Source organism: Lissotriton vulgaris, chromosome 9, assembly GCF_964263255.1.
Source record: "Lissotriton vulgaris chromosome 9, aLisVul1.2, whole genome shotgun sequence".
NCBI lineage: Eukaryota > Metazoa > Chordata > Amphibia > Caudata > Salamandridae > Lissotriton > Lissotriton vulgaris.
The window spans coordinates 933,567,232-933,584,622 of record NC_141697.1 but is presented as its reverse complement, the minus strand read 5'-3'; the positions used below and the strand labels follow the sequence as shown (position 1 = coordinate 933,584,622).

The 17,391-nt window shown below is 50.9% G+C and overlaps 1 protein-coding gene across 1 annotated transcript in view; it reads left to right on the top strand.

Annotated features, from left to right (window-relative positions):
- Positions 1–17,391, top strand: part of RNF123 (ring finger protein 123) — a 2,099,603-nt gene that overhangs the window by 706,628 nt on the left and 1,375,584 nt on the right. The window contains exon 19 of the mRNA XM_086938772.1: positions 16,825–16,896. Within this exon, the coding sequence (XP_086794898.1) occupies positions 16,825–16,896 (72 nt within the window). The remainder of the gene's footprint in view (positions 1–16,824; positions 16,897–17,391) is intronic.

Sequence of the window (17,391 nt, the reverse complement as noted above, 5' to 3'; positions counted from 1 at the left end):
AATAAATATTTAATTAATTCAATTTATTTAATTCAATTTTTTATGTATTTGGAAATATATAAATATTTTTTTTTTAAATAGTGTAGGTGTTTAAAAATAATAATCTAACTCCAGGGGGGAGTAATAGTAGGGTAAGTGCTGGATAATGTAGGGGTAAAAATTACTATTCTGACTCCAGGGGGGTGTAATAGTAGGGTAAGTGCTGGAAAGTGTAGGGGTAAAAATTACTATTCTAATTCCAGGGGGGTGTAATAGTAGGGTAAGTGCTGGATAGTGTAGGGGTAAACATTACTATTCTAACTCCAGGGGGATGTAATAGTAGGGTAAGTGCTGGATAGTGTAGGGGTAAAAATTACTATTCTAACTCCAGGGGGGTGTAATAGTAGGGTAAGTGCTGGATAGTGTAGGGGTTAAAATTACTATTCTAACTCCAGGGGGGTGTAATAGTAGGGTAAGTGCTGGATAGTGTAGGGGTAAAAATTACTATTCTAACTCCAGGGGGGTGTAATAGTAGGGTAAGTGCTGGATAGTGTAGGGGTAAAAATTACTTTTTACATTTTTTAGAACTAAATTAATATTAAAATTACTAAAAGTAATTTATTTAAAGTACTTTTTTTTATTAAAAATTATTTTTAACGTTAATATTTATTAAATTATTAATATTTAATAAATTAAATAATTTTTTTAATTTAAGAAATGTTTAAATAAAATGATATACTTACCTATACTTACGTTGTAATGGCATGCGTTGTAATAGCATCTGCTATGTAATGTCATGCGTTGTAAAGGCATTCGTTGTAAAGGATCCTGCGTTGTAGTAGTTGCGTTGTAAAAGTAGTCTGTTGTAATAGTTGCGTTGTAACGGCTGTTTCCCCGAAAAAAAAACTAAAAGAAAAAACTGTTTTGGGATTTTCTTTTTGAAAATAAAAAAAGAATGCTATAGAGTTGGAGACCCACTGACGCAGCCCTGTAAAATAGAGTAAAATGCATTGACAGGAACCACCATGATGGCAGGTCCAACCAATCCTTTTATAAATATACATCTACTTGGCATTTATTTGTTAGGAGGCAGTTTGTTCGTCATGGGGACAGAGTAATTTACACAGTTCGGATGGTGGAACGTCAGACTGTCTGTCTACATATAAATCAGGGCCTCCAACTATAAATCACATTTGGTGTCTGGAAATAGACTAAGAACAGGAGCTCAAGACCCCAAAATAGTCAACTGTCAAGCAGGCATTCTGGCTGTGCAAGGAGGAGAAGCTCTGCAAGACTTCTGACTGTGAGCAGGACTGGGACCAATGCCTGATAGTCTCCCAGCTGGGTGAGGGGACATTAACCAGGTAATCCAAGACCACCTGCCCTGAAGCCTGGAGCACCAGCGCCTACCTGCTTGCCTAGACCAGTGTGACCTATGAGGAAGAGGAGAGCGTTGGAAGGAGTAAGGAGCAGTGGGGGGAATCCTGGCAAGTGGATCCCCACATCAAGATGTGAGGAGACTGCTGCTGTACTGATCTGGTCTTTTCCCTGTATGTAGGAAAAGACGACGGCACCCATATGCCGAAGGAGGGCCACAGTGAAGTGAGCTGTGCCATTGCTGCACCAATCGGGCTGTAGCCCCTGTGCAGTGTCAAGTCGGTGACCCTGTTTACCAGGTGGGTTCCACCATGAAGATTGCTGCCGTGCCAATTGCGCCATAGCCCCTGTATGCTATCAAGACAGTGACCCCGTATAGCAGGTGGGGCCGCCATGAAGATTGCTGCTGTGCCAATTGGGCCGGAGCCAGTGTGCAGAGGAGGAAGGATGATCCCGTATGCCAGAGGGGGCCACTGGGACTAAGCAAGAAGCGCAGTCTGGTCAAGATTGTCGATAGAGGAAATAGGCTGCCGTGGAGAACCTAGCTGGGATGAGCCATGAATGAACACCAGTACCAGGGTTATCCCGAGACTCACTACTAGTGGGGTTTAACCCGAATGTGGCCTGTAGTGAATGGGGAAGAACTACTACTGCTAACTTGAGGGGAGTTGGACTCAGGGACCTGCCTATGAAATACTAGAGCTTGACCTCTGGACTGTGTTTATTGTTTGTAAAGGTTGTATTTTACTTTGTTGTATATAAATACTACATTTTTCATATAATCAAATAATTGACTTGGTGCTCCTCTATTCCTACTATCTCCACTCGTTTCTCTGGCTCCTTCTCTCTGTTGCAGAGGAAAGAAGTCAGGGCTTGGTATCCGTAGGACCTAAATACTTGTGAAAATGATGCATGAATAATTACTCGGCCTTGGGAACCGGCCCCTCGTTCTCCCCACCCCTCCAAAAACCTTCCTAGTATATTTTTGTACTTTCTGTATTAAGTTAAATGTACGCATACCTCGACATATACTTTACAAACGTTTCACCAACCTGCAACCCATTAGAATCTGCACCAGACTCTTTACTGGCAAGCTTTGACTGCTTTGGGTCGGTCTTCCACAAAATGCTCTTCCTACTCTGCATACATAAGGGGGCATCCGAATTTCCCAACATGCGAATTGCCCTTTGTACCCACTGACTCACATCATTAACATTAAAACCAATTTTATTTAAGTAAGCCTTCTCACACACATCGAAAAACCTCATTAAATCACCCAACATGTCCAACAGTCTGTCCGGGCAACTCCTGTTTGTGTCATGTCCAGATTTATTTATCAACACCAACTTCTTTGGATGTAAATCAGGAGTATTCGCCACTTTAGAACTTTATATAGGCCTTGGACACTCAGATCTATGTAGTGACCGACCTCTTTTAGCTTTTTCTTCCCTTATCCAGTGTTCATTATACTGAGCCACATGTTCTTCTGGAGTCCACTTACGAAACAAACGATGTTGCACTAGCAAATATTTAATCACCTAAAGGATCCACTAATCCATTAATTTGTAGTCATTTTATTTCTGGTCTTAATTGTGTTTTTGGATTTACTCTCCTCCATCTCTGCCTTCTCTAAATCTGTGGAACAACTTAAATCTGTATCACCACTACTTGAAGTCTCAACACAAGACACTGGACTCTTTTCGTGGCCTTTATAACCTTCACTTTAACCTTCATCTGAGTTGCCATTTTTTTAATTCCCAGGAGGACAGTCTTGTTCTGAAAAAATCAGACCTTTAGTCTTTTTCAGTTAAATGCCTCTTTTTCTTTGTCACTTTGCAAACTTCCAAATTAGAAACAGCGGCCTCCCCAAAATATATAGCTGTTGCAACTAGCCCAGTTGCAACAGCAAGTGTAGAGAAGCCCAATCAAATCAAAATTGTGCAAACCAGGTAAACAGACTGCCTGCCGCTGCATTCACAAACCACTGGCCTCCATTAACCACGCGTGCTTTGTGCTGCACTGGGAAAGCTGCTTTGTGAGGCTGGAATTGCTTGCGCCTGTCAGAGTAAGTGACCCCGTACCTATGCCCACGCTACTTTCTGGTTGTACATGTCATACCCAAACGTATTGTTTTCGCAAGGAGCCAAACTTCCCAGGGAGTTTAATACCTTAATCACCTGAAAATGTACTCTGCAAGTGTTGAGAATGTAAAAGACCAATGTTTGTTTTTCAAATTCTAAAGCTAATAGCACACCAAATCCCTCTTAAATAAATCGTACTTTCTCAGTACAATTGAATATGATTAATTAACCAAAACCTTTCTAGACCATACATAAACACTCGGTCTCAGGCTGTTAGAAACGGGTTGCGTGGGGCAGAGCGGGCGGGCCAAACTCCGGAGGAAATGTGTAAAGCATCCGTGCAGGGGGCGTGGCCAAGATGACGGCGTGATCGGACACGCTTACTCGGAGCTCCTGCCGACAGCAATTATCCGCACGGGCCCTCGGCCGATAAAGCGCCTGTCGGTGCCCGGCGGTGGTGGCCCTGGCCCCGGGGAGCATCGGGGGTGCCCAGCTGTCGCTCCGGACTTGGCGGCGGCGCACGGCGGCAGGGAGACAGCAGCCGGGCGGAAGGGGTGGCTCCTGAAGCGGAGAATGGCGAGGCGGCTGAGTCGAGGAGACGGTGGGGAACTGCCCTCTCGGGGTGGGGATCCCGCGGAGGCACCGGAGGTAGTGGGTGACTGCCCGCAAACAGGCAGCGGAGTGAGATGCTGCGGCGGGGTTGGTGAATTCTTTGACGATGTTGAAAAGTTCCTTGCTGTTGTGGGCGTTGTTGTCGAGACGATCCTTGAAAGCTGATTTCTTGGTAGATCGGATCAGTTGGTGGTGTTTGCGGGTGGCTGCCTTGAGGGTGGCCATGTTGTCGGAGGTTGGGTTTTTTCTCCATGTTTTCTCAAGGGTGCGGCATAGCTTCTTGGATTTTTTAAGGTCATCATTGAACCAGGGAGCTTTTTTGTTGCATGAATTGAACTTGTGCTTTTTCAGGGGTGCCAATTCGTCAGCGCTGTGTGTGATCCATTGCTTGAGTTTGGTGGCCGCTTGGTTAGGGTCCAATGAGAGGGTGGGAGGGTTTTGGTTGAGAGATGTGAGGAGTTGGTCGGAGGTGATTTTGTTCCAGTTTCTGCGAGGAATAGGTTATGGGTGGTAGTGGGTCAAGGTGGTTTTGTAGCTGAAGTCAACACAGCTGTGGTCTGTCCAATGGAGAGCTGTGGTGCGGTCGAAGGAAATGTGCTTGCTGGAGGTGAAGATAGGGTCGAGCGTGTGCCCGGCTATATGGGTGGGGGTATTCACAAGTTGTTTGAGTCCGAGATTGGCCAGGTTGTCCAGAAGGGAGTTGGTGTTGCAGTCGTGTTTGTTTTCAAGGTGGAAGTTGAGGTCTCCTAAAAGAATGTAGTTCTCTGAGGCGAGGGTATGTGGGCTGATGAAGTCCGTAATGTCATCGCTGAATTGAGTGCGGGTTCCTGGAGGCCTGTAGATGAGGGTGCCTCTAAGTGTGGTCCTAGGGTCGGTGTGGATCTGGAAGTGGAGATGTTCGGCGGTCGCCAGATTATCGTCGAAGCTGGTCGTGATTTTGATGGTGTTCCTGTGGATGATGGCGATGCCTCCTCCTGTTTGGTTGGTGCGGTCTTTTCGGATGATCTTGTAAGCGTCCGGTATGGCTATAGCGATGTCGGGTGCTGATGATGTGTTCATCCATGTTTCTGTGAGGAAGGCGATATCCGGTGACGCAGTGTCGAGTAAGTCCCAGAGTTCAGTAGCGTGCCTGTGGACCGAGCGGGTGTTCACCAGGATGCACTTCAGGTGGTTAGCGTCGGGGGTGTGTTTGGAGGAGATGGATTTGGTGAGGGTCCTGAAGCAGGTGAACTTGCAGGAGAGGCAGGCGAATGGTCCGTGGGTTCGTCCTGGGGTGGCTTCGCAGCATTGTGGTGCGCGTCCTGGGTTGAGGTCGAGGAGAGTAGCGGCATCATATGTGACTCTAGTGGGTTGGGTGCGGCGGGGACCAGGGGGACAGGCGCTGGGCAGGTGCAGACGGGCTAACCTTTGGCGCACCTTCAGCGCGCATGGGGCGCGACCGCTGCGCGTGAACGCTGCACGGAAGTACATCAGTCATATATAGATAGTGGGGGGGAGGGGCGAGGGCGGAGCAGCTGGGAGGCGGGAGGCGGGGTGGATATCCGGGGAGGGGAGGCTAAACAACAACAAGATAGTAAACAAGATGGCAGTCGGGGCACAGACTTTCAATCACACGCTAAGAAACTACTATTTGGGCACAGGGAGACAAAATAGTGAAAGCAAGGCACCACAGACAAAGCTCAGCGTTACAGCGCGCTATGGAGGGCTAGCGCTATGCTAGTATGCAAATTAGTCCAATTGGGACTAGCGCTACGCTGCTAAAATAAACTGCTCAGACAAACTGCACAACAGCTCATTTGATGGAGCGCTATGTAATTAAATTAGTAATCAAATTGGGCGCAGCAGAAAGCAGCAAAGCAGCTGAATGCACGATACCGCAGTGAGGTCGGGGAGGCAGCGTGAGGAGGAGCGACCGCTTCTCACGAGTCAGGACGGTCGCAGAGGTCTCGTGGACAGACCGAGCCTGATGAACTGTGGGAGGGCGGAGCAGCTGGGAGGCGGGAGGCGGGGTGGATATCCGGGAAGGGGAGGCTAAACAACAACAAGATAGTAAACAAGATGGCAGTCGGGGCACAGACTTTCAATCACACGATAAGAAACTACTATTTGGGCACAGGGAGACAAAATAGTGAAAGCAAGGCACCACAGACAAAGCTCAGCGTTACAGCGCGCTATGGAGGGCTAGCGCTATGCTAAGATGCTAATTAGTCCAATTGGGACTAGCGCTACGCTGCTAAAATAAACTGCTCAGACAAACTGCACAACAGCTCATTTGATGGAGCGCTATGTAATTAAATTAGTCATCAAATTGGGCGCAGCAGAAAGCAGCAGACCCCCAGCCAAGGACATGACGGCCTGATCCCCAAAGCCCGCAGCGGAGATATCGGAAGGCATAGACTTGATAACGAAGGTCTTCCTGGAGTCCCTCTTCTCCGCCTTACGCGAGGACATCCAATCCCTGAAGAAAGAGTTCACGGACGAGATTAAGGAGGTTCGTAGAGACATGGACGGTATTGGGGAAAGAGTTGCGGACCTCGAAACTAAAAGCGACTCCAGGGACTTGGAGATAGAGGGGCTGCGCCAAGAAGTGGGCCGCCTTCACGACCAACATGTGGACCTGCAAGCTCATATGGAGGACCTTGAGAACCGTTCTCGGCGCCATAATGTCCGCATTTGGAGAGTGACCATGGCGGAAGACACCAAGGACCTCCTGGGCTTCACTAACGGTCTCTTCAATCACATTTTGGGACGTTCGCCGGAGGAAGAGATACGTATCGACCGTGTACACAGAGTGGCCCCGCCGCGCTCTCCTAAGGCCCCCCGCCCGATATCCTGGCATGTGTACAGGACTTCCGCACTAAAGAGGAGATTCTGCAAAAGGCCAGGCATCTGCATTCTCTTTCCTACAGGGGACAGGCTCCAGTCTTGTATCAAGACCTGTCTGCCATTACATTGCAGAAGCGACGACTCCTCAAGCCGGTCACAGCCTTTCTGCAGCAGCACAAAATTCCTTACAGCTGGGGTCACCCCTTCCGACTCATGTTCAAGAAGGACAACGAACTGTTCCAATTGAGTTCCCTGACAGAGGCTTGCAGATTGTTGGGAATCGATCCACCGGAGGAGACGGACGGAGAAGCGGATCCCACACCGGACGGAGACGATGGAAGGCCCAGATGGCAGCAGCAACGCAGAAGACGCCGAGTCAACAAGCCTCCGGCAGCGGCGATCGAAGAGGGGCAGCGTGCTGCCGTGGCAGCGGTATCCTCCACTCCGGAGGTGGTCCAGCCCAGCTGAGACCCGAATCACGCCCTACACTGAATGGGCGTGTTTGGTAGTTATGGACCTGCTGTCGGCGGGAGACCGGGACTCGTGAGTGTGGTGCAGTCGATCTTCCCTGAGGTGACACTTTACCATTCATCTTAGGATGATGGACATTGACTTTTGGTTTTTGGGAGAGGGGATAGTTGTAATTGTTTTACTTCATGGTTGGGCGGGCAGTTTTGATGGGATGGGGGGGGGGGTTCCGGATCCGAGTATGCCTGGGGGTGTGTGAGAGTACTAGGGTGAGGGTCGTCGTTGAGCAGCTGGGGCAGAGAGGTTACGGGTGGTCAGAACAACTGTGGGACAGGCTGTGGCCGGCGAGTAGGTCAGAGGTCTGGGTGTTGGAGCGAGTGAGGGGGATGCTTCCTTATGCCTGCGACTGAGTTGTGCATCCTCACGTTGAATGTACGCGGGCTTGACAACCCCGCGAAGTGCCGGGCTGTGTTGTCTTTGCTGGAGTATTCCAAAGCAGATATCTGTCTTCTCCAGGAGACGCACTCGCTATCCAAAGATTGCCACAGGCTCAAGTCCCGTCACTTCCCAATACAATTCTTTTCTTCTGCACCCACGAAGACGGCAGGGGTGGCAATCCTGGTGTCTCTGCGGTTTAAGGGGAGGGTGTTACACAGGGGAACCGAGCTTAAGGGGCACTTATTGTCCTGCAGATTCTCACTAGGAACAGACACCTTCACAGTTATTTCGGTATATGCACCAAATGAGGGGCAGGAGAGGTTTTTCCACCAGGCGCTTAATGAGGCAGCCTCTGCACCTGACAGACACATTCTGGTGGGGGGGACCTTAATCTAGTATTCGATAACCTCCTTGACAGATCAGTGTAGCGGTCCACGCAGGCCGGCACCCTTTCAGAGGGGGGGCGAAGCAGATTGGAAGAACTAGGAATGACTGACCTGTGGCAAAGCTTTCACCCGGGAGTACGGTATTACACATACTACTCCAACGCCCACAAGACCTATGCGCGCCTTGACTATTTCCTAGCATCCGCCTCGCTTCGAGCGCTAGCGTCTAGCGTAGAGATAGGGGCAGCGGCGCTCTCTGATCACGCACCCCTTTCTGTTGTGTTCACCTTCCCACCTCTTTGGCGCAGCGCGCGTTGTTGGAGATTGCGCGATACCTTACTACATAGAAAGGATGTAGTGGCCAAAATTAAAGGAGCTATAACTGACTACTTAATGCACAACCGGCCGTCGGACACCTCCCTTGCGACTGACTGGGCGGCTCTCAAAACGGTCCTGCGGGGAGAGTTCATAGCGATCGCGGCGGCAGAAAATGCGGAGCGGGCGCGTAAGAGGGAGGAGCTCTCTTCCCGCACGAAGGAATTGGAACAGATACATCAGCGGACGGGGGCGCCGCCGGTATGGAGACAGCTGCGCCTAGCGCGTCAACAGCTGGCAACATTGGACCAGGACCGAGCGGAATATGCGGCATTGTGAGTGCGACACGCGTATTACACAGGGGGTGACAGGTGCGGGAGACTGTTGGGGCGCGCCCTACATGAGCTACAGCTGCGACACACGGTGCAGGAGGTCCACACACGGGGAGGGGAGAAAGTGACCGAAGACGGAGCCATAGCAAAAGCCTTTAGCGACTTTTACACCACGTTATAGGCGGGGGCTCACCTTGACCCCGCAGACAGCACGGCCTTTTTGGACTCTGTGTTCCTCCCGTCCTTGTCGTCAGAGCAGGCGGAGCTACTGGAGAGGGCGATCCGTCCCGAAGAGGTTATATTGGCGATCTCGCGCCTCAAACTTGCTAAGGCGCCCGGTCCGGATGGCTTCACTGCCATCTTCTATAAGACTTTCTGCTCCCAGATTGCCCCGTTATTGACCGCCCTTTTTAATTCCTTTTCCGATACCGGTGCTATCCCTAGGGATCTGATGGGCGCCACGATATCCGTTATCCATAAACCAGGGAAGGACCGAACGCAATGTGGAGCCTACCGGCCTATATCACTCCTTAATTTGGATCTCAAACTCTATACTAGCATACTGGTGGCGCGGCTAGGTCTACTCATGCAGGGATTGGTCGACCCGGTTCAAGCCGGCTTTATCCCGGAGCGACAGACGGTCGATAACACGAAAAGGGAGCTCCACCTGGTTGAGCGGGCTACTAGGTTGCCAGGCGAATTCATGATGCTGGCTATAGACGCAGAGAAGGCGTTTGACCGTGTCCACTGGCCTGCACCTCGAACAAGTGCTTACCAGGGCGGGGTTGGGAGTTAAATTTCGCACATGGGTCCTGAATTGCTACACCTTCCCCACAGCATCGGTGTGAGTTGACGGCTGCTCGTCGCCCACATTCCCCATTGAGCACGGAACTCGGCAGTGGTGTCCGCTTTCCCCCCTGCTCTTCGCGCTGTACATGGAACCTCTGGCACAGGCTATGCGAACGGATCCCAAGGTGCGAGGGATTACATTTGGGGTATATATCCACATGATCAGCTTATACGCCGACGACGTCCTTCTCTCCTTCGCCTCCCCTGCAGCTTCGTTACCGGCCACCATAAGCGTGGAAGGGTATACTCAGATGTGAGTCCCTTGCTCATTGCACCATCAGGATTCAAGCAAGCCGGGCCGAAGACGGCTGAAATGCCAGAAACCGGTCCCCGGAAGCTTGTTTCCTTCCCACTATAAGAATTGGCTTGGTAGTTTGGTCTGCCCTGTTCCCATGATGCACTGGGCCAGGGTCAGACTAATTTGCATGTAGCCAGGTTCTGAGCTGGGATGGTGCAGTGAGCTAAAAAACGGTGATGGATCAAGCCCTGATCTTTGGACTGGGTAAGAGTGGTCTGCTTAATTCAGACACTCTGTTAATCACCACCCCCTTTTCTGAATCGTTTTTGTCCACCATAGGCGTGGAAGGGTATACTCAGATGTGAGTCCCTTGCTCATTGCACCATCAGGATTCAAGCAAGCCGGGCCGAAGACGGCTGAAATGCCAGAAACCGGTCCCCGGAAGCTTGTTTCCTTCCCAGTATAAGAATTGGCTTGGTAGTTTGGTCTGCCCTGTTCCCATGATGCACTGGGCCAGGGTCAGACTAATTTGCATGTAGCCAGGTTCTGAGCTGGGATGGTGCAGTGAGCTAAAAAAACGGTGATGGACCAAGCCCTGATCTTTGGACTGGGTAAGAGTGGTCTGCTTAATTCAGACACTCTTCATCACCACCCCATTTTCTGAATCGTTTTTGTCCACCATAAGCGTGGAAGGGTATACTCAGATGTGAGTCCCTTGCTCATTGCACCATCAGGATTCAAGCAAGCCGGGCCGAAGACGGCTGAAATGCCAGAAACCGGTCCCCGGAAGCTTGTTTCCTTCCCAGTATAAGAATTGGCTTGGTAGTTTGGTCTGCCCTGTTCCCATGATGCACTGGGCCAGGGTCAGACTAATTTGCATGTAGCCAGGTTCTGAGCTGGGATGGTGCAGTGAGCTAAAAAACGGTGATGGATCAAGCCCTGATCTTTGGACTGGGTAAGAGTGGTCTGCCTAATTCAGACACACTGTTCATCACCACCCCCTTTTCTGAATTGTTTTTGTCCACCATAAGCGTGGAAGGGTATACTCAGATGTGAGTCCCTTGCTCATTGCACCATCAGGATTCAAGCAAGCCGGGCCGAAGACGGCTGAAATGCCAGAAACCGGTCCCCGGAAGCTTGTTTCCTTCCCAGTATAAGAATTGGCTGGGTAGTTTGGTCTGCCCTGTTCCCATGATGCACTGGGCCAGGGTCAGACTAATTTGCATGTAGCCAGGTTCTGAGCTGGGATGGTGCAGTGAGCTAAAAAACGGTGATGGATCAAGCCCTGATTTTTGGACTGGGTAAGAGTGGTCTGCTTAATTAAGACACTCCGTTCATCACCACCCCCTTTTCTGAATCGTTACCGGCCGGCATGGCGGTCCTGGATGCGTTTGCAAAGGCTTCCGGCTTCAAAGTAAATATGGCAAAATCATTGGCCCTTGATCTTTCCCTGGAAGCACAGACATGTACTTCGTTGGAAGCGCAGTTCCCCTTCCGCTGGGCAGACGGTGTCGTCCCCTACCTGGGGATACAGCTGGCGGCCACACTGCAGGATACGGTGCGTATTAATTACGCCAACCTCAGTCGCACTATTCGTGCAGAATTGGGACGGTGGCGACATCTCCCGCTTTCCTGGCTAGGTCGGGTGTCGGCGGTGAAGATGACGATCCTCCCGCATATCTTGTACATCTTTCGGGCTATCCCGCTTCGCCCCCCTGAGGGCTGGATCCGCCGTACGCAATCGGAGTTGGCGCAGTTTGTTTGGAATGGGAAACGGCCTAGGATTAAGCTGAGGTTGGCGATGTTTCCCATGGAGAGGGGTGGCCTAGGCTTGCTGGATTTACAACTCTATTATCAGGCGACCTAACTCCGGACCCTTGTGGAATGGAGTAAATGGGAATCTGAACGACACTGGCTTTTCCAGGATCAGGCGGTGGCGGGGCGTCCGTTACAGGAGGTGCCCTTCCTTCGTCGACACCACCGACCCCCAACTTGTACGCCTCGTTTATCACGAGAGTCCCGCTTGAGGTTTGGGATCAAACTTGTACCCGACACGGCTTGACAACGTTTCCGTCACCTCTCACGCCCTTGTTAGAGAACCCTGATTTTGGCTCGGGTAGAGATGTTCAAGTATTCGCACACTGGCGCCCTGCGGGCTGTAGATGCCTTTTCCACATGTATTTGGGTGATGGAGTGACACCTTTCGAGGATCTCCGGAAGGTCTATGGCTTACCGGAAACAGATCGCCTTTGGTATCTTCAGGTGCGACACTGGGCGCTCCACCCTCTAACCCGTGGAGAAGCGAATCGCAAGCTTAGTAAATACGAATATTGGCTTCTTTCGCGCACTGCAGATAAACGTCTTATTTCGGACATCTATCGACTACTCTTGGACAGGTACTCGCACGTCTATAACGCAGCACGGGTGAGGTGGGAGAGGGAACTAGGGCGGAACTTGAGTAACAAGGAATGGGACAACATTTACTACCGCGCCCGACACTCAGCTTACCACATGGGGTTGACGGACACCTTTACCAAACTAGTGACCTACTGGTACTATACGCCTGAACGGCTGCATGAGATGGACTGTACCAGGGATGCTTCCTGCTGGTGGGGCTGCGGGGAGAGGGGCACTTTGACACACCTCCTGTGGGACTGCAGGCACATCCAGGACTACTGGAGGGCGATCCTGGACGAGGTGGACACTCACTTTGAGACGGAGATCCCACGATTCCCGGCCTATGTCCTGTTGGGGCTTCCCAATGCCCTAACCTTCCCTTTGAGAGCACGCAGGGGCCGACTAATTGCGATAGCGCTGGGTTCGGCCGTTCAGGCTTTGTTGGCTTTGTGGCGCACTACGCAGATCCCCACTTGTCAGGGTTGGTTGGGTCGGCTCTGGTCTGTCCTGGGTATGGAGAAACTATCCCTGGTGAAGGCAGGGGAGGGGTCTAAATATGCAGAGCTGTGGCAGCCCTTTCTATCCCTATTGGCCACTGAATTTCGAGAGGTGACTTGCCCAAGGTATTTACGATTACTCCGCTTATCGCACACGGGTGACTGAATTGTGTCGGTGTGTATGGTGGTATGTTTGGTTCGGGACGTTGGATCCGGAACTAGGGAGGGAGGGGGGTGGGTAGGTTGGGGAGAGGTTGTAGGGGGGGGCGGGTTGAGGGTGGAATTGTTTCTTGTTGCGGCTCTGTGGACAATGAGTCGGCCCCACCTGATGAGCCCGCAGTTTCCGAGGACTATTGGAGGATGTGGAAGAACCCTATGGTGGTGTTTCGTTAATATTGCTATGATAATCGGCAGCCTGCCACATGATTTGTACAACAAAACTTCTCTGCTCTGTGAAAGAGCCTTTCTTTTTCCAATAAAAAGATTTAATACTAAAGCATCCGTGCAGCACACACAGGCGACACACAAGGCACACTACAAAAAGAGACACCACACCAGGTTGCATGAAAAATAACTTGTGTATTTATCAAACACATTAGAATGCAGAACACAGGTGCATATCTTCCGTGCCAGCCGGCACCGGGTAACCCTTCACAGGGGACTATTTACAAGGCAGGGCCTATCTGGCCGCTGCCAGCATCATCACAAGGTACAAAGAATAAATGTAAAGTCCATCAACATTAGGACACATCAGCATCAGACCTGAAAGGAAAACATGCTTGCAGGCCAGGAGGCCTCACCTTAGGCATAAAGACTGCGTCAGGCCTTGGGGAAAGAAAGCATTAACATGGAATGCAAAACCATCAGTAGTCAGGCTTAGGGGAAAAACATTATCATTAACATAGAGCATTAGGCCGGAACATCTGCAGTAGGTCTAGACCTGTGAACATCACTCTAAACATGCACATTAGCATTGGTATAATCATGCCCATTGATGCAACATTATGCAGAACTTCAATGATGTAAGCCTGCGTGGAGGAACCATTTTCATTAGCTTTAGGTAGTACCATAAAGCATCCTCGCCTGGCACTAGGCATAAAAGCACATTAGCCTGGGGCATCTGGTTGGCATGAACCCAGCATACAGCCTAAACAGCCTTAGCAGGGTCATAGCACAAAGTTAGCATATGCATCAACCTAGGAGCCTGCAGCCTCTCATTAGCGTGGATTACATTAGACATAAATCATGAGGCTCCTCCCTAGGCATAAATGCACACCGTCAGCAGAGGACCTACACATGAGGTCTAGAAGGAAAACATCCCTGCATCATCCTACCCGCATCCAAGCATGGGGACATATGAATATGAAGGCATGACAGTAGGCACGTGCCCCAGCAGTGAAAATAACCTTAACTTTAAAGGCAACATCACATTTGCACAGCTCAAGGGAGGCCTGCAGCCTGAACAATACGTTAGGCAACACATCTGCAGTACAAATGCCTTAGGGGCAAGCTGCACGCATTACTACTGCCCCCTTCACTGCAGATTGGTCCTTGGCACCACAGCACCTGTGGGCCCCCAGGTTCGTTGGAGTCCCCCTAGTGGAACTGTAGAGTTCAATAATGCCCCCAAGAAGAACACCGGAACGTTGGAGTCCCTCTTTGGAACTCGGAAGTTCAAAATGCCCACCGTTGCAGTGGTCACTGTCCAACGGACTCCTGTGGCGCAACCCTGACCAGTCTGGGGGAAAGTTGGGGCCTTCCCTCCTGGGGGCTCTAAAGGGCGGCTTAAGCCTGCCAGAAAAGAAACGGTTGCAGCTGCCCTCAACTGCGGTACCGCTGTGTAGCCCCCAGGGCACTGTGGCCCGGTTCGTGCTGGAGCCCCGCCCCCCCTTCCCACAGGGACTCCCAAAACAAATGTGGCCCCCAACGATGGAGCGGCACCGGTCTTGTGCCTTGACATCACCCTCCAGCTCAGTCCCACTCACCAGGGCTCTTCGCTCTACTCCGGCTTTTCTCTCTGCAGGCGGGGCTCTCTCCTGGCATGGGAGCCCGCCAGCAGCAGCACCTTACTGGCGGCTCTCTGCTCTTCACCTGGGTCCCTTGCCTGGGGCCCGGGACTTTGACGTGGAGGTGGCGGGGCTCTGACTGCACTCGTTGCTCTCCTCCGTCCATGGAGATCCTCCCCCTTTACAGAGCGCAGCCTCTGTCGACGTGGGGACGTTGGCCAGTGCGGGGTAGGCTCCTGCCTGGCACCTCAGTGGATACGGGGCTCCTGTGTTACTCCGGGAACCACCTCCTCCTCCTCTCTTCCGGCTTCTTCCTTCTGGCCGGCAGGCCACGCCCCCAACCAGGCGCGCTCCTGCCTGGCTTCCGGGTCGCTGTGAGCAGCGCAGCGGTCCGGGTTTTCTCTGCGTCCCGGGCGGCAGCAGTGATTTCTTGGTCGATTCTGAAGTGAAGGGTGGGCTCCCGCCTTCAGTTTAAATACCCCAGCTCTTCTGGGGAGCTCACATGCGGGGTAGGCACCCGCTCATTGTAACGCATACAGCAGGGTGGGCACCCGCAACGAACGACTCACACGGGGCCCTCCCTGCCATACAGGGGCCCCACTGGATTCTCCACCTGGGAGTGGCACAACTGTGGGGTGAGCTCCCGCCGATTTCAGGCACTCATGGAACAGGCACTCCTCACCTCCTGGCCATGCAGGGAATGGTGCCCACGCTCTTCACCTCCTTCTGGGCACAGTCACTGCCGGAGTAAAGTTGTAGCGCCCCCAAAGCGCTAGGTCCCACACAAAGTAGCGCCTTGGCAGCACAGCGCTGCTGGCGTCCGCTCCTGACTCCTGGGCAGTCCAAGTGCTCACAGGCCGCTGTAAAGCAGGCAGAATGGGAGGTAACACTCACAAGGTGCTCCTGGGCAGTCAATCAAGGCGCTCTTCTTTTCCAGGCGCTAGCCAGCAGGCAGGGCACAGTTGTAGCGCTCACGGGCGCTAGGGCAGGAGAGCAAGCAGGCAATGCTGAGCCAGATCAGTAGTCAGTGGGCACTTTTCACTACAGGACAGCAGCTCTTAGAAGGAGTCCTCTCCCATAAAGTGGCACTCCTCCTGGCACCGCAGTCTGCACTCCAGTACAGGCTCTCACCAACCCTGTGGACAGCTGAGGGGTACAGTTGGGCACAGGGGCCAGCACACAGGCCCTTGCGGTGGTACCTCCTTGCAGTATGTCCCCTTACAGACAAGTCCCCGTTCAGACTGAGCACATGGAGGCACTGCCCCCCTATTTATATGCCCCCCACCCCACCTTCAGACAATGCCAGAAGCTTCTAGAAGCGTCTGGGGAACTGGTCCTAACTGGTCTAGGGGGAGGTGTCCAGCACACTGTCTGCCAGGTTTCCCTTCAAAAGCTGGGGTTGCTGGGAAACCAACAACTAGACTGGCAACCCAGCTTCGACAGACAGGCACAAGCACACAGCAATGGCGTCCATTTTGAAAGTAACCCTTCTGCAAAGGTGAAAATAACTCAGTGCACCCCATTGCGCAGCATGTATCACTGCATCTCGCACCACACATGGCCTATACATTCCTCTACAATGGGGGAGATATAGGTGCGTACACCATTGCACAGCATATAACATTTGCATTTGAAATACATCCACAAGACATGTTGATTCCCAAAAAAGCGAAAACATTCAGGGAAAAGGGCCAAGTCCAACACAGGCCTACTAATTATCTGTGCATGAGCAGCAACAAAGAAGGAATATGGCTGCTAGTTCTGATTATTTATGTAAGTTCAATAATGTTGATTGTTCTAATTCAATGTTCTATCTTGGTTGCTGCTCTGTTTGTATGCAATATAGTAGTCTGCCTTATATTGGACCCCGTGCCTTGCCCTAAAATTGCTTTGCTGTCCTGTACGAAGTCATGCTGTCCCAAAAGGTTTCATCTAGCATCACTTGCATCTTACGAGTTTGACATATGTGAACTGCATTATTTTCTCAGTAACGTACACAATCTTTTTGTGCTTTGTTTTCTAGGGCGAAGCCTCCAGGTATATCTTTTTGAACAAGTTTAGGAAGTTTCTACAGGAGAACGCCAGCAATCGAGGGGTACGTTTCTTGCAGTCTTTCATTTTTTCTTTCTTTTTCTTGTTGTTTCCACTTGTGTATTTCTGTTCTTATGGCTTTCTTTACTTTTGTCTTTCTTCATTAGGCAGTTCTAAAGTTAAAGACTGACAAAAGATTTACATTTTTGTTAAAGTATTTTATTTGTATTTACTAGTTTGATACAGTATGCAGGCACCTCTGATGGTAGGATGGCACTTTACAATACAATCACAGATACATTGAATTATAATGGTGAACAGTAAAAATGAGTGGTTTAGAATACATAAATAATCTGAAACATTAAGACAGTAGAAATGCAGTTTTTGCCAGCGGTTTTGGACAGAGCAGCATGTTTTTTGCTTTTCAGGCTTCTTGTCCACCAAAGTTTTGTGGAGGTAGGCTATGTATGTCACTTTATTTAAGAGAAGGGCTTCGTTGGTGAAGCAGCGCGATTTGAAATTCACTCTTGTTTCACTAAAGTGCCTTTGCAAGTCAGAT